The sequence below is a fragment of the Caloenas nicobarica genome, chromosome 27 (assembly GCF_036013445.1).
Source record: "Caloenas nicobarica isolate bCalNic1 chromosome 27, bCalNic1.hap1, whole genome shotgun sequence".
Classification (NCBI taxonomy): Eukaryota; Metazoa; Chordata; class Aves; order Columbiformes; family Columbidae; genus Caloenas; species Caloenas nicobarica.
The window spans coordinates 2,419,982-2,445,451 of NC_088271.1; the positions used below are offsets into that span (position 1 = coordinate 2,419,982).

Below are 25,470 nucleotides of genomic sequence, written 5' to 3' on the forward strand. Positions count from 1 at the left end.
CTTCCTGCCACCATAAATAGCAGCAGAGCTGCAGGAGCTGCTTCCATCTGCCCGGCCTGAGCAGCTGCCTTGGACCAAGCCAAGCAGATGGTGGAAAACAATCCTGGTGCTGGCACGGCCACTGCCCCCCCCCCGCCGCCAGCCTCCCCTGGAGTGGGGGACACGGTCCTGGTGGGACCCCAGCACCCAGGGACAGGCAGCACCTTGGTTTTGGGGGGGTCCCGGTGTGTCAGGTGCCCCCTCCCGCACTGCCTTGTGGTGTCACCCACCTGATGTCCCCACGTCGAGTCCCATCCAGGCAGGATGGGATTTGGCAGATGCCGCCCCCACCGTGTCCCCCCCGGGTGCCTCGTGTCCCCTTTGATCTCGCGAGCGGCCACATCCAGTATAAGGGTGAAAAAATGCCGCGTTTGGGCCAAACCGTGTTGTAAAAGGGAAATGTTGTCCCGGGAGCTGGAGCGGGGGGGTTGGCCCTATAAAAGCCGCCTGTTCCATTACAGCATTCAACAGGAGAGGGCACGGGGTGGGGGGGACGCCTGCAAACCCCCCCCAGTACCTCTGGGGGGGGGCAGACGGTCCTGGTTGGGGTCACCCAGTGGGTGCGCAGCTCCTGCATCTGGTGCATCCCCATGCTGGGGGGGCCACGGGGCTGGATGGGCATCCCCCCCCCCCCGCTGCCACGTCCCCTGACCGCAGGGATCTGGCACCGGTCCCCCCCGCGCCGCTGCCAGATGCTGAACCGGGCCCAAGGCAAACAGGAGCCGCTGGGATGGAGCTACCGTGCGGGGTGGGAGGTGATGGAGAGGGGGGGTACACGTCCCTGCATCCCCCTACTTGGGTCTGAACACCCCCCCGGAGAAGCCCAGCAGCCAGGCGGGTGTACACACAACCGTATATTTCGTAATAAATAATGTACAAATCCGCACGATCCTGCTGTCGCCGCTCGCTCGCTGCCCCGGCGCACCCCAGGAGTGGGGGGGTCGGTCCCTGTGCTGTGGAGGGGGGTTAAAAAATGCTTTTTTTTTTTTTTTCTGGGAAAAAGGTAGCTGGGGCAAGACACTCCTCAAGGGCAAAACAGCCGGGCAGGTGGCAGCGGGACAGGTGCAGGATCGGGTCCATCCGGGCTCCGCGCTGAAGTTCAAGGGCACCAAACCTGGTGTCCCCTGCGTGTCACCCACCGCCGAGCCGTCAAGAACACAGGGAGGGCTTTTTATCCCCATCCTTGGGTTTTTCCCCCCAAAAGAAACCCCATGTTTCCTTCGGGGGTGCAGGGCAGGGATGCAGCGGGTGCTCCCAGCACCCTTGGCACGGGCACATGGGACCCCCCGCCACCGGGCAGGGGACACCCCTTCCCCCCCAGCCCCTTCCCCTATTGGCTTCCACCCCCGTTTCGATTCTATTTTATTTAAATAACCCCCGCGGGGGCCGCGGCTCCACTGCCGGCACCACCGGCACCGCAGTCCCCGGGGGCTGAGCACCAAGAGCTGCCCCGCACGGGGCGGGGGGTGAGGGTTGGGGCGGCGTGACGGGGACTCCCCACTGTCACCCACGTCCCAGCGGTCCCGCTGTCCCCTGGGGGCACGGCCGGAGGGTCCCACTCCCCATGTCCCCCCATCTCGGTTGTTATAAATGAGTAAAAGCAACGGGGAAAGGGATGGCAGCGCTGAGCTGGGGAGGGGGTGCAGGGGGGGCCACGGTGCTCATGGTTCCCCCCGGCTCCGGCCCGTCCTCTGCCTGCTGCCGGGGGTCCGGCGGGCGGCTGTGGGGCCGGGGGCTTGGGCGCCGGAGGCGAAGTCCATCACGTCGGGGGGAGCCCGGCGCATCTCCCCGGCCCCCATCTCCCGCCGGATCTCGTCCAGCGCCTCGGCCGGCGCCGTCAGCAGCCGCTGGAAGAAACTCTGGCGTCCTGCTGGCCGCTCCTGGCAGGTGAAGGTGACGGCCGTGCCCGTGTCGGCCTTCATCTCCCGCGAGAAGCCGTCGGAGGTGCCGTCGAAGCAGCGACCGATGGCGATTTCCTTGGCCAAGCGCGGGTTCTGGTCCGTCACCGTGTAGATGCCGTAGTTGTGACCCAGCGGGTCGACCGGCGCCAGCATGGTGAAGGCGGCCGTGTGGTTGTTCTCGGCCACCGGCGGGTGACGGCTCAGGTAGTCCCGGAGGAGGCTGTTGACGGCCGTGCGGCGGCAGCTGCCTTGGGGGATGATGGAGACCAAGGTGCGATCCACCAAGCTCTGGTCGAAGAGCATCCCGCTGCACTTGAACTCCACGCAGGCCCCCGAGGTGTTCTCCAGCAGCATGTCCCGCACGCTGCGGGTGTCCCGCAGCCCGTAGAGCTGTCCCCGCGTGCGGGGGTGGCTGCCCCCCACGTTGCGGGACCTCACCATGTACTCCTGCGGCCCCTCGATCTGCACCTTGATGAAACAAGCCCTGAACTCTTGAGGGTTGGGCCACCACGAGAGGTAGTCGCCGGTCCAGGAGGTCAGGTCGCTCTCCTTGAAGGGCACCACGTTGTACTCGTACTTGTCCACCTCCACGCGGTAGAAGCGGAGGTGGTTGGCGCTGACCGGCGCCTCCTCGCACTCCTCGAGGCTGCGGTAGGGGTAGATGGGCCCGTTGGTCTCATCGACGTTGTTGGGGTCGGGCTTGGCCACGTTGATTTGGAAAGCCGTCTTCTTCAAGTTGGGGTCGTCGTGGTCGGAGCGGCGGTAGCCCAGCTTGCCCAGGTAGGGTTGGGACACCCCGATGGCGTTCGGGTTGAGCTTGGGGCTGGAGGCCACGGCTTCCAGCTCCTCCCCACCCAAGGTGGCGGTGACATAGGCCGAGTAGGCGTCGGGGCGCTGGCCGTCGCAGAAAGCGGGCAGACAGGCGCCGTTGGGACCCGTCACCACACTGTCAAAGCGTCCCCAGGCCCGGGGGTTGGCCGGATAACCGGGCTGGGGCTCCAGGTTGATGAGGCTGATGACCACCCCTTCCAGCTGCTCGTCGGGGTTGAACTTCTCATTGGCGTAAGCCCTGACCTTGACAAAGCACCGGCGGTCCTCCGGCACGTCCAGGTTGAAAAGACGCCGCTCCCGGATCTCCAGGTTCCCCACGAGGAAGGTCCTCTCCTCCCTCTTCCCCCGGCTCCCCCCGGCCGGCCGCAGGACCCCTTCCTCCTCCCACAAGCCAGTTTCGGGATTCAAGGACCACAACTTCATCTTCTGCAGGTGCTCCGGCATCCAGACCTGCGCCGCGTCCATCCGCACCTCCACCGGCCCCGTCTGCAGCGCCGCCCCTGTCTCCCCCTCCCGAAAATCCACGGCGAACATGCCGTAAGTCCGCAGAGGGACGATCTCCCCCTCGGCGTCGGTGAAGCTGAGGTCGCTGGATGCGGCGCTGGCTGTCGCCATGTCCCTGGGGTCCAGAAAAGTGACGCTGGCTTTGACGGTGCCCTTGAAGACCTCCCCAGAGGGACGGAGGAAGGTGCCGGCGGGAAGGACGAGCTCCCCGATGGGCTCCTGGTCTCTCGCCTCCCCCAGCGGGATGGCGTTGCTCTGGCTGCCGTCCAGCTCCACCGGTTCCTTCTTCCGCAGCATCTTGACCTCCTGGTAGACGGTCCCACCGCGGCGGTCGAAGGGCAGGACCTTGATGGCATCTATGAATCTCTGATGCCGGTCCACAAAGCGAACAACCAAGCGTTGTGTGTCTGGTGGCACCTCGATGGTGAAGGAGCCTTTGTAGCCAGTGAAGCCGACCTTAGAATCAGAGAATTATTGTGGTTGGAAAAGACCCTCAGGATCATTGAGTCCACCTGTTACTCCACCCCTGGCACTGCCCCATGTCCTGAGAACCTAATCTCCGTCTGTCCAACCCCTCCAGGGATGGTGACTCCAGCACTGCCCTGGGCAGCCTGTTCCAATGCCCCACAGCCCTTTGGGGAAGAAATTGTTCCCCAGATCCAACCTCAACCTCCCCTGGCGCAACTTGAGGCCGTTTCCTCTGCTCCTGGCGCTTGTTCCTGGGGAGCAGAGCCCGACCCCCCCTGGCTCCAAGCTCCTTTCGGGCAGGTCAGAGATCAGAAGGTCTCCCCTCAGCTCCTGTTCTCCAGCTGAACCCCCAGCTCCCTCAGCCGCTCCCATCACACATCCCTCACCTTCCTCCCGCCGAGGAAGATCTGCCCGAAGCGCAGGGGCTCGCCGGTGTCGGCCGCCGTCACCCGTCCCTGCACCAGGACGCGGGGTTGGGCGCAGGGGCCACAGCCACATTCGGCCACCACCTTGATGGGCAGGAGAGACCCGGCGCAGGGGATCTCCCGCAGTTCCATCCTCCGCACCCCGCAGCAGCGCCCTGCGCCCCCTCCGCACCCCGATTCCTTGGCCGGGCTGCCGGGACATGGGGTGGGCGGGCAGCGACCCACGTTGTAGTAGCGGGAGCCGGTGGAATCTTGGGGACACTCGCTGGGCAGCTCCACCAGGCTCGGCTCCGGCTCTGGCTTACAGCTCTGCTGGCCCTGTGCTGCGGGGGGATAATGGGGACAGGGGCTTAGGGCGACTGTCCCCATCACACACCCCGGCCCGGGGTGATGCTGCGGCTCACGCAGCCCGTCCGTTCTCACCCAGCACGGTGAGCTGCGCCGGCGCTGATTTGGTGACACCCGCCTCGGTGCTGGCTTTGCAGTGGTAGGTGCCCGTCTGCTCCGGCATCACCCCCCGCAGCACCAGGCGGCTGCCATAGCGCAGAACCTTCCTGTCCAGCAGCGTCCCATTGTGGTACCTGCAGGGACAGGGATGGGGATGGGGACAGGGATGCAGACAGGGATGGGCTCAGCAGGGACATGGTGGGCGCTGCCATCCTTTGCCGTCCCCAGTCCCAGTTTTGTGCCACCGTGACCCCACTCACCAGTAATATTTCTTGGGGATAGGGGTGCCCGAGGCTTTGCAGCAGAATGTCACCTCCTGCCCGGCCACCCGCACCTTGGCCTTGGGGTGCAGCACCATGTAGGGCTTCTCTGTGGGGGAAAAGGCAGCGGAGGGTGCAATGAGCCGCAGCTGCTCCCCCAAATCGCTCCCCCCCAACCCATGCATCCCCCTGAGGGTTATGCGGCTCCCCCAGCGCCCCCCCCGTGATGCTCACCCAGCCTGTGCAGCGTCAAATGTGCCACCGCCACGCCGGAGCCGTTGGAGACGATGGGTGCCAGGGCGATGGCGAAGCCGTCACGGTGGGCACTGATGTTGGCGGGGGTGTCCTGGCACAGCCCCCCCGCGGCGAAGCGCCCGTGGGCGTCACTGCGCGCCAGCAGCACCGGCGGGCGGCCCTCCAGGTAGATGCGAGCGTCCGGCAGTGCCACCCCCCCGGCGGTGACAACGGTGCCCTGCAGCGTGTGCCCGGGGCAGGCTGCGGGGTGGCACCGAGCTCAGACCCCGCGGCTGCACCCGGGGCCGCCAGGCGGGTGGGGGGCACTGGGCAGGGGGTCCCCAAGGGCGGGTTACCTGGGCAGGGCTCAGGGGCACATTTCTGCAGCTCGGTGTGGGGGCCGGTGCACGGCACCTTCTTGGTTTTCTTGCAGCTCCGGCGCCGGACGCGTGTCCCGGCGCTGCCGCAGCTACGGGAACAGGGACCCCAGGGCCCCCACTCCATCCAGGCCGGCTCTGCAGGGGACACGCTCAGGCACCCCTTGAGCCCCCAGCCCGAGGTGACCCCCACACTACGGGGACACCAAGGGGTCCCCCCGCCCCAGGAGTCTCCATCCACCCCCAGCTCGGCCCCCGCATGCCCCCCCCAAGCTATTTTTACCAGCGCGGCCTCTGTTATTGCAATTAAGTTGACGATGTGCAGGTGGCGGCGGCTTCACCCAGGGAGCTGCCGCGTCGGCACGGGGGCAGCCACCGCAGCCAACGTCGCCATGGGACCCTCCGTGTCACCGGGAGAGGAGCCGGGGGGCCGCTGGGGGTGCTGGGGGTCCCTACCTGGGCAGGGGCCGGCGCTGCACGCCCGGCGCTCCACAGCTTTGCCCTTGCACTTGACCTCCTTGAGCGCGGCCGCCAGCCGGGCATTGACGCAGCGGCGGGTGCGGGTCTGGGTGCCGCTGCTGCCGCAGGCGCTGCGCGAGCAGGGGCTCCAGGATGACCAGTGCGACCAGTAAATGTGCTCTGGGAGGATGCAGAGGAGTCAACTGGGGACCCACCACCCACACCCAGCACCATGGCGGGGGATGTTGCCCCCTGATGATGCCCAAGGGGTGATGGCTGGAGACGAGGGCTCTGGTGTGGGATGTGACAGCGGGAGGGGGGGTGACACGTAAAAGGAGAGCACGGCAATGGGTACGGAGCCCCAAAAAGCACCGGCGGGGTCTGGGGGGGGGATGTGGGGGTTCCGGCACTCACCCAGCGGGCAGAGGAAGCGGATGTGGTAGTTGGAGCAGGTCTTGCCCTGCGGCTGCTCCTTGTTGAGGCAGCGAAAGCCCTTTTTGGGGCTGGCGTGCACCACCTCGCCCACCTCCTCGGGCAGCTCCCAGGCGGTGGTGCGGGCCTGGATGGCCACCGGCCGCTCGCACACGCGGCCCCGGTAGTAGAAGCGGATGGCGTCCAGGCTCTCGAAGTCCCCGTCCCCCCCGGGGTGGTCGATGTTGAACCACGACGTCCACTCAGCTCCTCTGCCTGCGATGGAGCCGGCCCTGAGCGCACGGGCGGGGAGCGGCAGCCCTGTCCCTAAGCACCCCAGGGTGCCACCGGGGCTGGGGACAGCTTGGGGACAAAGGACGAGGGGATGGAGGGCACCGGGGGATGCAGCATGGAATGCCACATCCCTGTTGTCCTTTGGAGACACCGCCATGGCGAGAAGTGGCAGCTCACGGTGGCATCACCTCTGCAGCGCTTTTGGGGTGTCCCAGCCACAAGTGACACCCGTGACACAGTGTCAGGGACAGCCGTACCTGCCGTGTCCAGGTCGAGCTCCGCCAGGCTGGGGGCTGCTTTCCAGGGTTTCCTCCCCCCGCCGCTCTTCCCCGGCTCCGAGTCGTTCTCCAGGGGCTCTGGGGGGAGCAGAGGGTGGGGACACCCGGCACCAGGACACCCCGTCCCCACAGCACCCACCAGCACCCAGCTGGTCCCCTGCCGAGCCAGCCGGGGGTCCCTGAAGGTGCTCAGCCACCTGGTGCCGGAGCAGCCAGGGTTGGCGGGGACACGGCGTGCGGCACATCTCCAACCCTCCGGTGACATGGCCCAAGCTGCCCTGAGCCATCCCAAAGCATCCCCTGACCAGCAGGTGCCAGAGGGACTGTCCCCAGTGGTGGCCATGACCCTGGCACACATCTGGCCCTGGCACACATCTGGCCCAGGCACACACCTGGCGAGCACACAGCCCCGTCCCCATCCCACCCCACATCGCCACCGCCAGCCCCCGGGGAGGGCGGAACGTCCCCGGCCGACGGCACCGCTGGGTCCCCACGTCCTGGTTAACCTTACCTGTGGCCCCAGCACCGTGCAGGGCGGCCAGAGCCAGCAGGGCCAGCGCCAGCTCGCCCATGGTTGCCCCTGTGGCGGCGACTGCGAGCGCGGCAGCGCGGCGGGTCTATATATGAGGCAGCCGGCAGCGATCGGCTCCTGGCACCCGGCACCGGCGGCTCTGCCGGGGGCTGGATCGGTGACAAGAGGGAAGCGGGAAGGAGCCCTCCCCGCCGAGCCGACCGCGCGCTGCCGCTTGTCGCTCCAGCCCGGGAAACTTGAGGGTTTGTTTTTGCAAAAGCTGCTAAAATTGGATGCGCTTGGGAATGCGGAGGGGAGGGAAGGGAAAAAAAGCCGAGCGGGCCCGGCCTCGGCGCTCCTGCGGTTGGGGTCAGGGTGCCAGCGCTGTCCTGGCACCCGCTGCCGTGGGGCACGGCGGGCTGGGGGGCGGCCGTGCCGTGACCTGTCCCGCATGGGTGTGCCGGAGCTGAGCCCGGGCAGAACTCGGTGCAGCCATGGCCCCAATTGCCCCCCCGGGGCTGCAGGACGCAAAGTGCCCAGAGGCGCTGGAGGGTGATGGGGAAGGGGGGTGATGAGGTTGGGGGGTCACCCCCAAAGTGCAGCTGCCCGTGGTTGGGGGGCAGCCCCTCCCGCAGCCCGGCCAGCGGAAATCCCGGTGCATTCCCTGCATTCCCCGAAACTCCGGCTGCACGGAGCGCCCCGGGGGGCAAGGAAGCTCCCAGTGCAGGTCACGCACACCCCCTGGGCTGGGACAGGTGGGGACGGTCCCCAGCCGTGGCTCATCACTGCCGTCCCTGGTAATTAAACCCCCATAACGAGGGGGATGCTCCCACAACCTTCCCCAGTGCATTCGAGGGTTTCGGGCTGTGGGGGGGTGCGACAGCACTGGGAACACCCCAGTCACCCAGGGGACCCTGCAGCCACCCATGGACCCCAGCGGCTGCCCATGTCCCCATGGGCCGGGTGACAGAGGAGGTCACACCAGATCTGTCCCCGAAAGTGGGTTGGTGACAGGTTGCAGGTAACACGGCACGGGGGGGCCAAACCATGGATGGGAGCAAGTCCCTCGGCATGGAACCGAGTCCCGGCACAAGCCCCCAACCCAAACCCTGCTGGGGGGGGTCACTGTCCCCTCTCCCCGTGTCCCCAGGCAGACACCGACCCCGGGGACGAGCCACCAAGCGCTTTATTCCCAGGGGGGTCACAGGGCCACCACGCACTCGGTGCCGGGGTACTCGGGGGGGTTGAGCTCAAACTTCTTCTGCACGTCGTAGGGGAGGAACCGCCCGGCCACAAAGTGCTGGCGGCCCAGGAAGCGCCGGGCACATTCCTTGGGGGCCGCCAGGGACACCAGGACGTCGGGGCTGATCCCACCGCTGCCCCCAGCCTCTGCATCCCACCCTAAAAAACAGACACGGGAGGGGGGTCAGGGGGTGGCCCCTGGGTGATGGCCCAGGGTGGGGGAGATGGGGGGGGATGGGGAGGATGGGGAGGGCGCAGGGAGGGTGGGGCGCACGTCACCCCCAGCATCGTTGCCCAACATGTGTGTCCCCCCCCGGCATCGCCACCCTGTGCGGCTCCGGCCGCGTCCTGGCACCGGCGCGGGGTTTTTCTTGGTGGGGATTCACCGGCGGCCGTGCCGAGGGCTCCTGTTTGCTCCTGTGGGCGCGGGGGGGGGGGACACGGCGGGGGGGTTGTGATGGCATTTCCAGGCCTGGCCACCAGACACCCGGGTGTTTTCAAATTACATCATGTCTCAGTTCAGGGAGTTTGTTATTTATCGTGGATGCCCTGAAACGCAGCCGTGGGGAGCGGCCGCCAGCCCGGGGGACGCTGCCAGGCTGGGGGGGCCATGGGGGGTCCCCGGGGGTGTCCCCACCCTGGGATGGCACCGCGGGGGCTCCCCGGTCACCCAGGCACCGAGCCCAAGGTGACGATGCGCTGGGCAGGGTGACAAGCCCGCGGTTTGGGGACACGGGGCTGGGGGGGGTCTCAGGGTGCTGGGCGGGGGCTGAGAGCGGGGGGGACCTGAGGGCACGTCCAGGCTGACGATGGGGATGCGCAGGAGCTTGAGGGTGGCCAGGATGGCGGCGCAGGGCTCCCTCCCCTCGCCCGCCTCCGCCTCGGCGCCCAGCACCGCGTCCACCACCGCGTTGTAGGCGTCGTTGATCAGCTGCACCTGGGGTGGGGGGGACACGGTGGGCAGCGGGGTCCCCCGGCCACCAACCCCCCCCATATGGGAGCCCCACGTGGGGATCCCGGCTTCCTGCAGCAACAAATTCACCCGGTGGTTACTGCCAACAAAATGTGGTGTCCTCCCAACAAGCCAAAGCGGGGGGGACGGGGCAGAGCCCGGCACGCCGAGACGCGCGGCCCCGGCCCGGGCAGCAATTTCGGGTCACATTCCTCCCGCCGAGCACGACGCGTCCAACAACAACAGAGCCGGTGGCTGGCGGGGCCGCTGGATTTCATGGCATCCCCGGGCTCCCAGCAGAGCCGGAGGCAGCGGGGGCGGGAAGGAATAAAGAAAAAAAAAGAAAAAGAATAATAAACTCAACCACGTCATGCGGCGAGCGCAGCGCGGGGGGACTCACCTCGGTGGGGAGGTAGGAGAGGAAGGGGATGTCCATCTTCTCGCACTGCGTGGTGAAGTCGCGGTACAGGGGGTCCGGAGAGCGTTTGGGGTAGAAGATGGTGGGTTCGTAGTCCTGCGGGGCGGAGACGCGGTGTTGGAGCGCGGCACCGTGCGGGGATGAAGAGGAGGAGGAGGAAGATACCTACAAAGATGCGCAGGTGCCGGGCGCACACCAGCCCGATGGCGCCGTTCTGCGCCGGCCCGCACACCACCAGCACCGTGGGCTGCTTCCGCGGCAGCGACGGCAGCGGGAAGGCCTGTCGAGAGGACACGGGGACACGGTGACGCCAGCCAGCCCCGTCCTCCCACCTCAACCCAGAGCCAGGGACATGGGGACCACAGCCTGGGGGACAAAGGCACCCATGATGGTGCCCAAGGTGGGATGGGGACGGCACCCATGGCAGAATGGGGCACGCGATGGGATGGGGACCATGCCCACAATGGGATTGGGATGTCAAAGGTGGGATGGGGATGGCACCCGTCACAAGACGGGGTGCGTGACGGCATGGGGACAATACCCATGGTGGGATGGAGATGGTACCCACAGCAGGACTTGGATGGCACCCAGGGCAGAACCGGGCATGTAGTGAGATGAGGATGATGCCCACGGTGGGCTGGGGATGGTGCCCACGGTGGGCTGGGGATGACACCCAAGGCAGCACGAGGACGATGTCCAGGCCAGCGCCGGTGCCCGCGGCGGGCCGGGGCTCCTGCCAACCCGCAGGGAGGCGGCCGCACGCTCCGCATACCAGCAGCCGGTGAAAGGAGGTTTATGTTTATCCCTTGACGGATTTTTTCCTGCTCACGGAACCTGGCTCCTGGTCCCGTCCGAGCGCCAGAGCCCTGAGCGGCACGGCCCGCGCGCAGCCGCCGGTGCGCCGGACAGAGCCTGGCGCTGCCAGGGCTGCGGGGGACGTGCCGGGAGGGGACGGTGCTGGGGACCCCGGCTGGGTGGGGGGGATGCCTGAGCTGGGGCTGCAGATGCTCTGCCTGGCTCAGGTCCGCGAGGAAGAGGAGGACGCTCAGCCCCATGAGGAGGATGCTCAGCTCCGTTCTCCCCCATTTGGGCCAGAGATGTGACAGTGGGGGTCCTTGGAGGGGTGGGACCAGCCCCAGGATCCAGAGAGGTTTCAACACCCAAACATTTCCCCTCCTCAGGCGACTCCTCTGCCCATGGAGAAGGGGGGCAGCGCATGGCGCAGACGCCTCCAATGGAAAAGCTGAGCCGGGCGGGCGCGGAGGCACAAAGCTGCCCTTGATGCCGCACCTCGCTCGCCCAAAATGCCCAGAGCCCGGCTGCTGCCTCCTCCTCCTCCTCTGCACATCCAGCACAAGCACTCAGGTTTCCAGCAGGAGGGGACCAGTGCTGGGCATGGGGGGGTCCTCAGCCCCGCTGGCCACTCACCTTGGTGACAGCCATGGCACAGGCGTGTCCCCAGATCTCGATCAGCTGCTGTCGCCCGAACCGATAATCCTCCAGCAGCTCCTTCTCGATGGCCGCTGCCTCTGCCTTGCTGCGGGGGGAGCAGACGGCAGCGGGGATGAGGACGTCCCCCCCACCCCTTGAACCCACCCCTGGGGACCTCAGTCCATCCCCAGGGTGTGGGGCAGGGGACGCTTGGGGACACGGGGCTGGGGGTTCGCGGGGCTCAGGGTGGGCACAGCCAGCGGCTCAGGGCTGGGGAAACGCGTGGCCCAACCCCATGGGGTGGGGGCTGCATTTTGTGCAAGGCACAGCCCTGGCAGCGTCCCCGGGCTCGCAGGGATCGGGGCTGTTATATAAAAACGAACAATGCTGCGGTTGTTCCTTCGCTGCCGAGCCCAGAAGTTGGCAGGGCCAGGGAGCCTCCAAATTGGACCATAATTGCTCACATCTGTTGGCTTCACCTGCGCCGTGCAGGGAACAGCGTGTGCCGGAGCCGGCGTGCCGCGGCCACGCGTGTGATGGATGGGACGGGGACATCTGGCCCCCAGGAGAGGATGGAGCCGGGATCCCAGAGGGGTGAAAACCCTCTGCCCCGTGGGGGATTTGGGGTTCCCCAGCCCCGGCCACACTCCTGTTTTGGGGCTTCCTCTACCCCCTGTGTATCCTGGCAGACCCCACGGGCCTCCAGTGCCCTGACAGACCCCAGAAAAGCCTCAGCCCATTCTTTTCCATCTGTTCCCTCCTGTCCCCGTCCCCAAGTCATTGGTGCCCTCTAGTGAGTCCCAGCCCGGCCCCACAGCAGGGTCCCAGTGGGCAAATAGGGGGGAAAAGGGGCCAAATCCAGCCCCTGGTCCCCCCTCCCGTGCCAGGGTTGGTGGAGTTGAGTGGGCTCCGGTGCAGCTGTGTTGTTGGTCACCCAACAACGGGCACGTTTCTGGCTCTGACAAAACTCCCAGGGGAGAGCATTGTCCGTAATCGCTGCTGGCAGCGAAACCTGGGCTGCAGCCCGGGCTGGCTCCCGCCGGCCTGGCATCGTCCCCAGGGACGGGGGGGACACATCACGGGGCTCCCTGGGGCCTGGCTCGCTGCCCACCCGGGGAGCAGCAGCCCCCTCAAATGCTCCGGGGTGCACGATCGCTACCAGCCCTCCCCGCTCCCCCCGGGCTTTGCTGTAGGGGCTGGGGGTGCAGCTGGTGGGGAAATGCTGCTCCTGTCCCCTGCACGGGGGTAGATACCCGGCAGAGCCCAGGCGAGACCCAGCAAAGCCCAGTCTGACCCAGTTCATCCCAGTTACTGGTGCCTTCTGGAGGGAATGGTCAATGACCGGGACTGCTGGTGCCCCAAGCAGGAGGGGACCCTGTGGGACACGGAGGGAGAGGAGCTGATGGACGAGGGGCTCAGAGCCTCCCCGTGTCTCCTTCCATACACCAGCCTTGGAGTGGGACATCTCGGGCTCTGCATCCCAGTTCTGCATCCCAGTTCCGTGTCCCATCTCTGCTTCCCAGCTCCACATCCCAGTTCCGTATCCCGGGTTTGCATCCCTGCTCCGTATCCTGGGGCCGCATCCCGGTTCCCTGTTCCCCCTCTGCATCCCACCTCCGTACCCCAAGTTCATACCCCGGGTCAATATCCCAGTTCCACATCCCAGTTCTGCATCCCAGCTCTGTATCCCAAATCTGCAGCCCAGGTCCCCATCCTGGCACCCCCTGCTCGTCCCTCCCCGGCACAGTTCGGCTGCCGGACCCCCCCCGCCCTCACCGGGGGGACCCCGGAGGCACCAGCCCCGCCCGGGACCGGTGTCCCCCCCGGCGGGTCCCCCCGCTCCGCTTCCCGCGCGTCTGCCGGCGACATCCCCTCCGCAGCCATGGAGACCCGGGATGCAGTTGCTCTGGCAACCGAGACTATTTGGGTACCAGCCCCCCCCGCCTCGCCGCGGGTCGGGGGTGCGAGAAGCGGGACTGTCCCGGGGGACACGCGTGGGGACAGCGCGGGGCTGGAGGAGGAGCCGTGTGCCCCCCCGGAGGAGCATCAGGGAGGGCAGGAGCTGCCCCGAGCGGGGTCCCCGGGGGGTCCCGTCCCAGCACCGGGGCCACGGGACCCCCCAGCGCCCTCCCGGGGTGGCCGCCCGACCCCGGGGCTCACTGGGGTCCCCACGACATCCCTGCGGACCAGCCGGGGGGGGGCACCGGCTGGAGGGTCCCGGCTGTGCCGGGTGTGAACCCCCCGGTGCGGGCACACGGCGGGACCCCGGTACCCCCATCCCAGTGCTCCCAGCGCACGGTCCGCGGGTCTCCCGGGGGGTCCCGCACTCACCTGAGGTAGCGGGGGGGCTCCCGGGCGGGGCGGGGCGCGGAGCTCATCCCGGGCGGCGGGACGGGCGGCGGAGCCCTCGGGAGCGGCGGCGGCAGCGCGGACCCCCGGCGCTCGGCGGTGCCGCCCGGGGGAGGCGGCTCCGGCTGCCCCCGCCCCTCCCCGAACCCCCCCCCGCGGGAGCATCGCACCGGCCCCCCCGCCGGAATGAGCACATGAGCAGCAGGAGTGGCAGAAACGGCGTTTGTGACCCCCCCCGACCCGCCGGCAGCTGCATCCCACAGCCCCCCCGGGAAGCACCCGCCCTCCTCCGAGCAACACGAACGTGTCAGAGACCCCAAACCGGCGTTTTTCACCCCCTCCAAAGCTACATCTGCAGCATCAGCAACCGCAGAGCCCACAGGGCTGACCCCCCCGAGCCCCCACTGTGACCCTGAGGGACACGTCCCTGCTGCAGGGGACACACAGGGCGGGGGGTGCGGGTCCCCAGCCCCTCTCAGGCACTTTCAGCAGCTGCAGTGACCGGCCCCCACTTCACAGTCCCTTCATCCCCCCTGCCATGATCTGGGGCTTTGGGACCAAAACCGGGGACCCCCCTGGGGTGGGGATGAGCAGCAGCCACCCCAGAGCGGCCAAATTTCCTGCCGGGGGATACAGAGTCACACAGGAACAAGCACGAAACCACATCCGACACGGCAGATCTGAGTTTTAATGACAGAAGATGGAACAGGCACCACCCTGCAGCCGCTGCCGCCCCCGCCGCGGTGCCAGGGGACATGGGTGGCCCCGGGAGGGGGTCACATAGGGTCACTCAGACATAGTACTGCAGCCCGAACTTCTCGTTGTCCATCTCGCTCTGGGGACGCAGGTAGTAAAGCTCATCCAGCGTTGGGGGGACCCAGCGGTCGGTGTGGAACAGGGACTCGCCCACCTGAGCAGGGAGACGGTTTCTGGGTGGGGGGACAACGGGTGCAGCCACCTCCCGGTGACCAGTGTCCCCTCCTGGGGCTTAGACAGTCCGGGGGGGCTGCGCTGTGAAGCTCATTTACCCCCCCAGGGCTTAGCCTTATGTACTTTCAGAAGAGACAAAATAACTACTGCTGGCAGTTCAAACTTAGATGATATAGTATCTACAATATTCTGGGGTGCAATGCAGATATTAATGTAGGAAGAGAACTGTTCTTTCAGTGTTACAATTATATATCCGTGCCTCTTCCTACTGTGGTTACCTTTAGTATCTCTGCTCAGAAATGTATGTTTAGGGTGACTTTTTCCCCAAGGAGAAATTTGCACCTATGATTTCAAGGGTGCAAGTGTACAGAAGAATTTTTCACTACCAAGAAGTGTTAAAAATAATTTAGTAAGAAAGGAAGTTTCCTGTGGTATTAGAATTCTTTTTAGTGCCTGGTTTGGAAGACCATCCTGATAATTGATATATGCAATTTATGTAGAATATTTAGTAGAAATAAGGAATATTCTTAATGCTGTGTAATCGTATTGAGAAACTTTAGTTCCTCACGTTACGATATGTCTCAGCTCCTACCTGGTTTTGCTATGAGCTGGTATAAAATTAATGACCACCTGAACCACGGCTTAGCTCTGGGCGGAGAATGAGCTTCACAACTCAGTGCAGCCCACCCCGGGCTGTCAGCACCTGGGGGTGGTCCGAGCCCCTCGGAGCTTCCCCGGGGATCCCACACAGACCCAACCCCCCCGGCATGGTCGGTTCCCACCCCGGAGATCACGGGGGGGCCACCCCGGGAGTCACAAACCTTCCAGCCGGGAACGTCCTTCATGATTTTGGCCTCTTCATCCAGGTTCTGCCGCAGCAGGCGGAGGGTCCTGCGGGATGGGGGGGCTGAGCCCGGGGATTCTGCGATCGGCGGGGACCCCCCCGAGCCCCCTCCCTGCCCCCCGGTACCTGCGATCCGCCTCCGCCTGCAGCAGCGGCATCAGCGCGATCCGCGCCTCCAGGTCCTCGATGAGCAGCCGCCTGCGGCGGGACCGGGGGGGGTCAGAGCGCAGCGGGGGCACCGGGGGGGGAACCGGAGGTGGGGGGGGAACCGGAGGGGGGGGGGGAACCGGAGAAGGCGGGGGGGGAACCGGAGAAAAGGGGGAACCGGAGCACAGTCCCGGGAGAAGAACGCGGTGCCGGGGAGCCCCGGGCAGGAGCGCAGGGGGACCCGGGGAGCCCCGGACAAGGGACGCGGCGGGAGAACCGGGGGAGACGCGCGGGGCGTCCCGGGGAGGGACCGGGAAGCGATGGGGGCGGCACCTGCGCTCCCGGTTCCACTTGATGAGGGTGTAGTAGCCCAGCAAGAGGCTCCCGACGCCCAGCGCGAAGAGGCTGTAACCTGCGGGGGGGAGGCGGGGGCGGTCACGGCGGCACCGGAGACACCGGCGGGGGAACCGGAGCGTGACCGGGAGGAACCGGAGCGAGCCCAGGCTCCCCCGCGGGGCCTCCCCAGCCCACCTGAGAGGCCGCGGCGCGGGAGGTGCCGCTTGTAGTCGATGGGCCCGTACCCGCCCGGCGGGGCCATGTCCTGCTTCACCTTCGGCGCCGCCATCCCGGCGGCCGCCAGCGCGTCACTTCCGTCGCGCTCGCGTATCACGTGACAAGCGCCTCCGCCGGTCGCGCCTTAAAGGGGCAACGCAGGAGGCGCGCAGCGGTGGGACCCACCCCGGGCCGGTCCCGGGGCTGCGGGGCGCGGGAGGACACGGCGGACCGAGCCGGGGTGTCGCCGAGCACCCGGGCAGGGGGACACCGGGGGCGCCCACTGAGCCCCGTGCGCGGATCCTGCACCCCTGGGTGCTGAAAGCCTGCATGCACAAGCGGTACCGGGGCTCATCGCCCCCACCCCGTGCACCCCCGGTACCGGGTGCTGGAGCCAGGGGCGGGAGGATGAGAAGTCGGGGTGCAGCCCCCAGCTGTGTGCACCCAGCAGCAAATATGCACCAAAACCCCTGCGACCCGCGGCGAGCGTGCAGCTGCTTGCAGATACGCACCAAAAATTGTGCAGCCACTGGCAAATGTGCACCAAAAATCGTGCACCCGCTTTCAAACGTGCACCAAAACCCGTGCACCAAAACCCGTGCACCTGCTTTCAAACGTGCACCTAAACCCGTGCACCAAAACCCGTGCACCTGCTTTCAAACGTGCACCTAAACCCGTGCACCAAAACCCATGCACCTGCTTTCAAACGTGCACCAAAACCCGTGCACCTGCTTTCAAACGTGCACCAAAACCCGTGCACCCGCTTTCAAACGTGCACCAAAACCCGTGCACCCGCTTTCACGTATGCATCAAAAAATCGTGCACCCACTGTCAAGTGCACACCAAGAAGCATGAAGCAAAAAGCAAGCGTGCACCCGCTTGCAAATAAGCACCAAAACCGGTGCACCCCGCACGGTTCTCCCCGCACCTCTTGGCTTTGCAAACCATCCAAGATCAAGGTCACTCTTGTCTTAATCTCTAATCAGCAGCCGTAATCCCTCGGCTGCCGTGGGGAATTAATAATTTTGCAGATGGCGATGCTGGGGCAGCCCCGGGGGATGCGGGAACCACTGGAAAAATGCTCCTGGTGCCACAGAAAGAGCCGCCCCGGGCCGGGGTCTCACGGGATCCACCGAACCCCGAGATCCCCCAGCCCAGAGCCCGGCACTGAGCGTCCCAAAACTGAATTATTTCTGCATCCACACATCAGATGTTTTGGTACCAAAACAGGCTGATGTGAACAGCTCGCACCCGAGTTCTGCACAAAAAGGCTTCCTGGGCCGCACGGCCGTTAAAGAGTTTGGAGGAAAATAAAATGGCTTGAATTGAACTGGCTCCTCAACTCGCATAATCAGAAATTAAAGAGATTTTTTTTTTTTTTTTCCCCAAATCTAGAAGGTCAAAAGCAGCTTGTGAACGACCCAAAACCCCCCACGTTCTCCCCACGCCTGCTGAGGGTCAAACATTTAAAAGATCTGCGAACAGAGCGGAGGGTGCAGGTCAAACCCCCCTTCTCTTCCTCCTCATCCTCAGCCCCGCACTCAGCAGGACCCACCACATCGGCTCTCGCTGCCCCAAAACGGGGTTTTATGACCCTAAACCCAGTTTTTCCTGCTTTCTCATCGGGTGTTTCACACAGGACGAGGCTCCAGGAGGATCCGGGGGTTCCCAGTTTGGCCCAGTGACGACCAGTTGGCGTTGCAGACAGACGAACGTCCAGGGCTCGATCCCGAGTTCCCATCGTGGTCTCACCCTTGACAACGCAAATGCCGCACGTGGAAACCTGAGCTGGAAAAAATGAAAATAATTTAGAAATTACGGTTTTTTTTCTTTCCCCCCCGCTCCCTTCACCTCGAGGATCCTCACCCAACACACTCCAAATAAGAGGCAGACGCGACGGTTTGTCCATTGGTTTATTGCCATTCAAATACTAAAAATCTCCCACAATACAACGTACAGTTATCGATTTCAGATTCTGCCCCCGTTGAGACTATCAGGTTTTAGTGGGATTTTTTTTTTTTTTAATTTTTAAAAGTTTTTATTATCAAAGATTTAGAGTCACAATAAATACGAGTGACAAAAACATACCCTGCGCTGGCGTAACGTTCCTGTTACACTCCCGTGTTAGATGATTATAAATTCTTTTTCCCCCCTCCCGTGTTTTAAAAAAAGCACAATGCAAGTTATTCCGCTAATTGCAATATACAGTGTAACTCTGCCTTAAGCAGACCAACGCTACTGCAGTTCCTTGAGGTCTTTTTGCATCATATATATATATATATTTATATATTTATTATTCTTTAAAAATGCCTTCCGAACGGAGGAAGCGAGAGATGAGCCAGATGGGGTTTGTGATGAGACCTGCGCAGCCTGAGTCCCCCGTTTTCCGTCTTGAACTGTATTCTGATCAATTTATTTTTAATTTCCTTAGCAAGCAAAAAAAAAAAAAATTGACAACTAGGTGTGAGAATTCAGAGGCAAACGGCTCCCTAAACCCATAAAATTCTATAGGAAAACCCCCCACAACCAACCAATAAACCCCCCAAAACAAACACACACCAACCAAAAGAGAAAACAAAAAACTGACCCCAAAGGATCTCAAAATTCAGATTACCCGAGAGTGTCCCGCACTGTTCCAGCTGCAATGGCACTTACAGGAGTACCTAAAATACCAAAATTAGAGCTTGTCCAACTCGACCGCGCTATAAAAGATTCAACCAGCTCAGAAATCAAACCGGTAATAAATTAGGCGATTAAAAAAAAAAAAAATTAAAAAACCACCACACAGCTCCCAAATCGCAACACGGGTTTCAAATGAAAATCCGGGGTTTATTTCACAAGTTGCTATAATCTAAGTACAATAAGTCATTTGTCGTTATTACTGTTATAAAATCTGGCTGCAGCGAAGGTGTCCGGGGGGGTCTATGGCTTGTGGGGCTGCGGGACCCTCTCCCCAGGAGAGGGACGCGGTGACAGCGGCTCGTGCGGAGGGTCGGGGACCTGGATGCTCCGATGCGGTGGCCGGGATGACGCCGAGCGGGCTCTTCTTCTGGGGAAGCTTTAAGTCGATTTCTTTTTCATTATTTTTTTACCCAGGAGGGGTCTTTGAGGCAGCTCCGCGGTGGCAGAACCAACAGCCCCGAGGGAAGAGGGAACCCCAAACGTCACAGAAATAAACGCAAGGATTTGTTCTTAAAAGCATCTCTAGACCTCCCTCCTTCAAAATTCCCAAATGATTGAACCTTTAGGGTGTAACGCTATTGTGAATATTCCAACTAATTGAGCTTTTCTGTTTGCACGTTGGTGTTTTTGTCTGCAAGAAAGGGAAGAGATTAGTGTATCTGAACATCCATCCCAACCCCGCCTGGTTTCTGGACCCAGTTCCATGACTCAACCCAATACGCAGTTTTGGCTCCAAGATAAGCAGCAATTTTCCTGGCATTGAACACATGTAACCACTGAAGTATTTTCCTGCTGCATTTATCTAAAATTGCAGAAACACATATGCAAGAAATACACCCTGGAAGTCACCTGCTCCACGGATTAAAAACAATGTCAAAACTGGTTTGAACACCAAATATCTGTGTGATATTTTCTGTTCGCTTGCAAAATTCAAAATAATTCTACCCCAATACTTAATATTTGCGGGGGTTTACTACACCTTAACGAGAGCAGATTGCGGTCTGGGAGCAAGGGTTGTAGGACAGTATATGAGTACTTATTGTTGATTCTGAGTCTTAAAATATTGTGCTGAAATTCAAGTTCACAAGCTGCTGTACTGAACTGGGGGGACCCAAAAAGGTTTTGACATTGCTTTGAGAAAAGGCAAATTATGCTGGAAATGAATTTTGAAGTTGTTCAGGCTTCCCAAAAAGGTATTTTGAATTTTGCTTGGAGAACTTTTGCTTGTTTTTCAAATAAATTTGCTCTCCCCAGGTGATTTAACAGTGCTGGACATTTGGGTCAACGATGAGATAACGCAGGAATTTGTCAGAAGAGAGGAAAAGCAAAACAAAACAGAAAAACACCCTCCACACAGGTAAGAAACTTTTTCATAATATTTCAAAGTGCAAAAATAAAATGCACTCCATTTCTCTCTCCACATCTCCCAATCCAAAATATCGCGGAATGAAAAGAAAAATTTAAAACCTCAAACCAATTCCTCTCATCCCCATTGCGCTCTTCTTCATATACATTTGTCGAGCAAACAAAAACCAAAGTCAAATTGAAATTCTAGGGCTTTATACAGCAACAAAGACCATTTTGCAGAACTAGGTTTTCTATACTACCCAACAGTTTCCAAGGTATCTAAATACTGATACTCACACAACAGAAGAGGGGCTAAAATGAACAAGTTTCCTTTTTCACTATGCAAGAATTTGATCTGAAGGGGGAACAACCCAGTACAGGTATCGGTTTAATGGTCGATCTAACAGCAACTGCTAAGAAAATAGATTCAGCATCGACTGAATAGCAACCCCTCTCCCCCTTTCTTTTATATATAGATATATAGAGATATATATATATATAATTTTGCAAATAATTCTTATCAGCACTACTTCCAGTGCTGGTACGCAACATAAGTAGTAAGGCATGTATTTCTGCCGCTTGAATTCAACTTTAATTTGGGAGAAGCACAGGGAAGATGACAAGAAAATAAAAAAAAGAAATCAAACCGGACCTGATGGATTTGGGTTTAACCTGTGGAATCCTCAAAAAATATACTAAAACCATGTAGGAGTCTGTCCTTAGAGCAGGATTACCTAGGAAAAAATGAAATACTGGAGAGAGGAGCATGCTTGGGACGCCTGGAAGAACGGAGCTGGGGGGGAGGTGGCAGTTCTGTCCCCAACATGTGTCGCGGTCCTCGGGCCACCGGCCACAATGGGCGGAGAAGGAGCCTCCTGGTCCTGTGGTCCCTCCGCTCGCCCTTTCTGATTGCATGCAGCTTCTGGAATTCCTATTGTTTTTTCTTTTCTTTTTTCTTTTTTTTTTTTTTTGAGTAAAATTGCTCAAAACAACAACAACAAAAAAAACCAACCCCAACCCTCCAAAAAGAAAATAATCAAAACCAGTTTCATTTTAAGTCTCCGGGAACGTCTGAAAAGCCCAACTGCTCTTCGCTGGATTAGAAAGACGGAACGAAGCTGTTTGTCTATTCGGTAAATTAATATTTTTAGACTACCAACAGTTCAAAGTCTATTCGAAACAGAATCCAACAGAAGTGAGAGACTCCCGCGCCGCTTCCCACCTACCAGTTTTGGTGGCAGCCAGTCCCTTAGAACAGAAAAAAAACCCCAAAAAAACCCCAACAAAACAAAACCAAACATACTCAAGGGGAATTTTGAGTTTGCGCTTATTTATCATTAGCTCATCATCAGAAGATTTGGGAACATTATAATGTGTAGAGTGCCTTCCCGGCTGGAGGAGCGGCGGGGAAGAGAAGCGAACGTGAACTCGGCATCTGAAATCCGCTCTCCTCGAACCGACGTCCATGCTCGATGCGAACCAACACCACGGGAGTTATTAAGAAAGAAACTGAAGGCAGAGTCGCTTAGTCCTCCTTTTGTGCTGGTGACAAAACAAAAAATAATCCAAACTAAATACATAAAGCCAAAAAAAGAATTCTTCCCCTTCCCTGCCAGCCGTCACCATCAGTTCAGCATCTGAGAACCAAAGGAGCTCCGAGTTTTTCCCAGCCCCGGGGTGTCGTTTGCTCGCGCAGGGATAGTGGCACGCGATGGGATGAGGGGTGGTCGTCTCACATCCTAGGAAGCCTGGGGCGTATCCAGCTGGGATTATTGAAGCAGGTTCCGCTGTCGGGTGGTATCAAAAGGATGGCGAACGGGCAGGTCTCCCTCCGGGCCACTCCGCTGCATTATTTCCACGTGGCGGACTGTGGGATGGACCGGGGGGGGATCATATCCAGGAGATACTCACGCTGGCGGTCGACGGCCGAAGAGGACTTGTGCACAGCTAAACTGGGATTAACGAAGGGTAAAGCCCCGCCTGAGGAGAGAGAAAAGGGAGAACAAGCGTCACAGAGACAAAACAGCAGCAGAAGTCAGGCTGGTGGAATCTCACCCACATGGAAATGGATCATTATCGGCCATGAAGGTCAGACACCTTCAGAAGATGGAATTTTCCAAAATCACCCCAATAGGAGCAAGATTTTGTGCCAGAAACTAAGATCTGAGCAGGCTAGAACTCTCTGCAATTAGATTATGCTTTGAATGATAAATTAAGCTGTCAGGAATAAAAATAAAAAGAAGTTCATTCGATATCGGGCAAGAAAGCAGATCACAAAAGAGCTGGTTGCTACAGTGTTCTCCTCCCTGGAGATCCTGATTACCATTTAAGAAAACAAATTACTTTTCTCAAGTGAGATTCTTATATATATAAAAAATTAAGATAAGAATTTATGATTTCCATTTGTTCGAAGCAACAGCTTCAGTTACTTCAGATCCTGAGGAATGCTGGGAGCGTGTGTCACCTTATCCAGAGCAAACCCGCCTAAATTCACTGTCTATCGCTTTCAGCAGAGAGAAAACACCAGTCAGAATAAAACTAAAGGACTGAATTAAACTCCCAGAAACAAGTGACGAACTCCCGCAGTGCGGTTCTGGCTGCATGTAGAGACGCGATGACGAACAGTCTGATATTATATCTATTTATCAACACGTAAAGCAGTTTTTATTTGGTAGCGCCACCCGATTATCCTTTTTGCTGAGCGCTGAGTGTCAACAACAACACTAAGAAGAGCAAAGCCTTGGTGCTGCCAGCAGGAAAAGCGTCAACGAGAAAGCGTCTTTACCCAAAAGAACTACGACTGTTGGGCAGAGCGCAGCTAAGTAAGCGTAAAGAAAAGGCAAACTTGAGCGGAAAATCTACCTGTGTTGATGGGAGTCTTCTTCCAGGCGGCGCTGCCCTTGCCGGCAGGTCTCTCGGCATGCTTACCTGGCCTGCTCCCCAGTGCCGCGGCAGATGCCGCGTTCTGCAGCTTGGGGGACGGGCTGAAGGCGTGCAGCACGCCCCGCGCGCCGGGGGGGCCTCGGGACAGCTGGCTCGAAGTCTGCCAAGAGGAAAAACAAATGGTAAGAAAGGCCAAGGAGTTTTCTTTCTCTGGAGCACAACGGTTTTTACAGCCTCTCTCCGGTTTCTTGGCTGCTTCTGCCAAGGCTGGAAGGTGTTAATGTAGTTTCAGGGGTAGGAGTTTCCCCAAGACATCTCTATGACAAAATAAGAATCATTTTTCTACTTGTGAGAGCACCTGGAAGGATGAGGGATTGCAATCGACTGCAAAGCAGCAAAAAAAATGTGCAGTGTGAGCATCTCCAGGCACAGGCAGCACTTCCCTGTCCCAAATAACCAGCACTGTGATTATTACAGCCCAAAGCAGCACTCGAGCAGCTTCTGTCTGCCCTGAGCTGAGCGGTGCTTTCACAAGGTGTGAGATGCAGTTCCCATCACTTTAAAACCTCACAAGCAACGTTATGTGCCCCTGGCTCAAGCCAATTTATTTTTTTTTTTTTCCTATCTTGGGTCATTTACCCATGTGTATTTGGCACTGGAGCACCTTTCTCCATTTCATACGTCCTAAAAAAATTCATGAACTGACCTGGCAAGCCACAAGTTTAACACCCTGGATAACTACAATGACTCTGCAGAAAACCATCATTCTTCAGGTACAGAGAACATAATTTATGTATCAGGTCCCCATGTGACAGAATAACACTTTCGCCAGCCTGGTTTTAAATTTACACTCAAACTCACATGCTGCGGAGCTAAAACAAAGCGAGTTCAGGCCTCAGCTTCACGCCTGCACACCAAAAACTGTGCCTGGCACTGCAGGACCCTTGTCCCATCATCACCGAGACCCCAGGTACCTGCTTGAGCGAGTGGTGCTGCACGATGGGGTCAGCCTTGCTCTGCACGGGGGCCGCCGTCTGCTGCAGGATCCTCTGCTCGATCTCCTGCTCCTGCTGCAGTGCCTTGACGAACGCAGCCTTCAGCCGGTTCGTGTGCTCGGCCTTCAGGGCCTTCTTCTGATTCGATGTCATGCAGGTTTCGCACATGATGGTCCCGTTCTTCTCCTCCCTCCAGCGGCAGGTGAAGTCGGTCTTGCACTGAGCGCACATGTAGGGCTCGCGAGATGAGACGGGAACCGAAACTTTACCTGGAGAACACAAAGCAGCTCAGCTCCATCTGCAGCTTCTACGAATGAATAATACTGGAGAAACCCCAAGAATATTCCAGCGTTAAAAAAACCCCCAACCAACCAAAGAAAACCCTCCACCCTTAGCTCTCCTCTTTGCATTACTAAATTTTTAAACTCTTTACTTCCGAGCAGGTATCCAGCAGATACTTCTTTAGATGCTCGTTAGAGAATTTAGCGGTGATGGACAAACAAATGGCTGATCAGAACTGAACAGCTCTGGGGAGAACTGGATGCAATTGAGAGAAATCTTTACAATCCATTTCTAGCCTACGAGAAATCATAACTTTTTTTTTTTTTTTAGAGTTTTTAAAGATTTTCTTTAGAATCTTAAATAAAAGTTTGAAATTATTAAAGGAAATGAACCCTAGATTTGACGGAGTACGACGATTTAACCCTGCAAAGCCTCATGCTCCTTGCTACCGAGATAAAACCCAGACGGGAAAGGATCTCTCCTCGCCTTTGAGGAAACACTTTGAACTCCATCTCACCTTGAGTTTCCAGCAAATTCTGCACCACTTCTTCCAACCCGACTAAATAAATGAATTCATTATTAGCCGCGCTGGGCAGGAAGTTCATCTCGGGCGCGGGCGGCTTGGGAGGGGGGATCTCCAGCAGCGTCTTCTCCAGCTGCTTGCGCAGGGCCAGCTTGGCGGCCGCTTGCCGGCTGGCCGGCGACTCGCTGGAGTTGCCGATGGACGCGGCGCTGGTCGTGGTGGCGTTGGCCTGAGCCGACGTCACCGTCGTACCTTTGATGGAAGTTGGGGAAGCCTGGGAGGGAAGGGGACAGCTTGGTGACAAGGGACAGAGGGCGCGGTGATCAAGACATGCTCCTCTCCACCGAGGGATGGGAGGGAGGGAAGCATCTAACGCTCTAATTCACTTCCTAAAAGACTCTATTTTTCTTTACTCATCATTTTTATAAAGCAGTTTTAGAAATTCTGAAGAAAA

General features: G+C 59.9%; 4 protein-coding genes across 8 annotated transcripts in view; all 4 read right to left on the reverse strand.

The window, feature by feature from the left end:
- Window positions 1-1,387: 1,387 nt before the first annotated feature.
- On the reverse strand, window positions 1,388-7,572 carry CILP2 (cartilage intermediate layer protein 2). The gene is made up of 10 exons (XM_065652434.1): window positions 7,440-7,572; window positions 6,908-7,006; window positions 6,360-6,632; window positions 5,943-6,125; window positions 5,466-5,624; window positions 5,110-5,370; window positions 4,876-4,984; window positions 4,592-4,749; window positions 4,130-4,491; window positions 1,388-3,731 (listed from the first exon to the last, which is right to left on the reverse strand). Exons 1-10 carry the CDS (start codon window positions 7,498-7,500, stop codon window positions 1,701-1,703), a joined length of 3,696 nt encoding a protein of 1,231 aa, XP_065508506.1. The 5' UTR covers window positions 7,501-7,572; the 3' UTR covers window positions 1,388-1,700.
- Window positions 7,573-8,640: 1,068 nt separating this feature from the next.
- Window positions 8,641-13,996, reverse strand: YJEFN3 (YjeF N-terminal domain containing 3). Its single transcript, XM_065652857.1, has 6 exons — window positions 13,814-13,996; window positions 11,480-11,722; window positions 10,221-10,331; window positions 10,034-10,147; window positions 9,468-9,618; window positions 8,641-8,840 (listed from the first exon to the last, which is right to left on the reverse strand). The coding sequence occupies exons 1-6, from the start codon at window positions 13,994-13,996 to the stop codon at window positions 8,641-8,643; spliced, it is 1,002 nt and encodes a 333-aa protein (XP_065508929.1).
- A 500-nt stretch (window positions 13,997-14,496) lies between these two features.
- NDUFA13 (NADH:ubiquinone oxidoreductase subunit A13) lies at window positions 14,497-16,412 on the reverse strand. Its single transcript, XM_065652617.1, has 5 exons — window positions 16,284-16,412; window positions 16,086-16,164; window positions 15,732-15,803; window positions 15,583-15,652; window positions 14,497-14,741 (listed from the first exon to the last, which is right to left on the reverse strand). Exons 1-5 carry the CDS (start codon window positions 16,375-16,377, stop codon window positions 14,622-14,624), a joined length of 435 nt encoding a protein of 144 aa, XP_065508689.1. The 5' UTR covers window positions 16,378-16,412; the 3' UTR covers window positions 14,497-14,621.
- A 2,700-nt stretch (window positions 16,413-19,112) lies between these two features.
- GATAD2A (GATA zinc finger domain containing 2A) overlaps window positions 19,113-25,470 on the reverse strand; it is a 50,783-nt gene continuing 44,425 nt past the window's right edge. For all 5 annotated transcript variants that reach the window (XM_065652706.1, XM_065652705.1, XM_065652709.1 and 2 more), the window contains 4 exons: window positions 25,011-25,290; window positions 24,191-24,480; window positions 23,196-23,376; window positions 19,113-22,313 (listed from right to left, as the gene is read on the reverse strand). In XM_065652706.1, the coding sequence (XP_065508778.1) occupies window positions 22,183-22,313; window positions 23,196-23,376; window positions 24,191-24,480; window positions 25,011-25,290 (882 nt within the window). In that variant the 3' untranslated portion in view covers window positions 19,113-22,182. The remainder of the gene's footprint in view (window positions 22,314-23,195; window positions 23,377-24,190; window positions 24,481-25,010; window positions 25,291-25,470) is intronic.

What these genes read in the sequence shown, in the direction of transcription:
- CILP2 (XM_065652434.1), bottom strand. Translation starts at nt 7,500, where the DNA reads ATGGGCGAGCTGGCGCTGGCCCTGCTGGCTCTGGCCGCCCTGCACGGT. An exon ending in TGCCCCTGAGCCCTGCCCAG is followed by an intron (nt 5,371 to 5,465) that starts GTAACCCGCCCT and finishes GCCACCCCGCAG; the next exon opens with CCTGCCCCGGGCACACGCTG. An exon ending in GGCGCAGCTCACCGTGCTGG is followed by an intron (nt 4,492 to 4,591) that starts GTGAGAACGGAC and finishes ATCCCCCCGCAG; the next exon opens with CACAGGGCCAGCAGAGCTGT.
- YJEFN3 (XM_065652857.1), bottom strand. Translation starts at nt 13,996, where the DNA reads ATGCTCCCGCGGGGGGGGGTTCGGGGAGGGGCGGGGGCAGCCGGAGCC. An exon ending in GAGCCCCCCCGCTACCTCAG is followed by an intron (nt 11,723 to 13,813) that starts GTGAGTGCGGGA and finishes GCCCACCCTGAG; the next exon opens with CCCCGCGAACCCCCAGCCCC. An exon ending in GTGCCATGGCTGTCACCAAG is followed by an intron (nt 10,332 to 11,479) that starts GTGAGTGGCCAG and finishes TCCTCTCGACAG; the next exon opens with GCCTTCCCGCTGCCGTCGCT.
- NDUFA13 (XM_065652617.1), bottom strand. Translation starts at nt 16,377, where the DNA reads ATGGCGGCGCCGAAGGTGAAGCAGGACATGGCCCCGCCGGGCGGGTAC. An exon ending in CCCGCGCCGCGGCCTCTCAG is followed by an intron (nt 16,165 to 16,283) that starts GTGGGCTGGGGA and finishes TCCCCCCCGCAG; the next exon opens with GTTACAGCCTCTTCGCGCTG. An exon ending in AAGTGGAACCGGGAGCGCAG is followed by an intron (nt 15,804 to 16,085) that starts GTGCCGCCCCCA and finishes GTCCCGCCGCAG; the next exon opens with GCGGCTGCTCATCGAGGACC.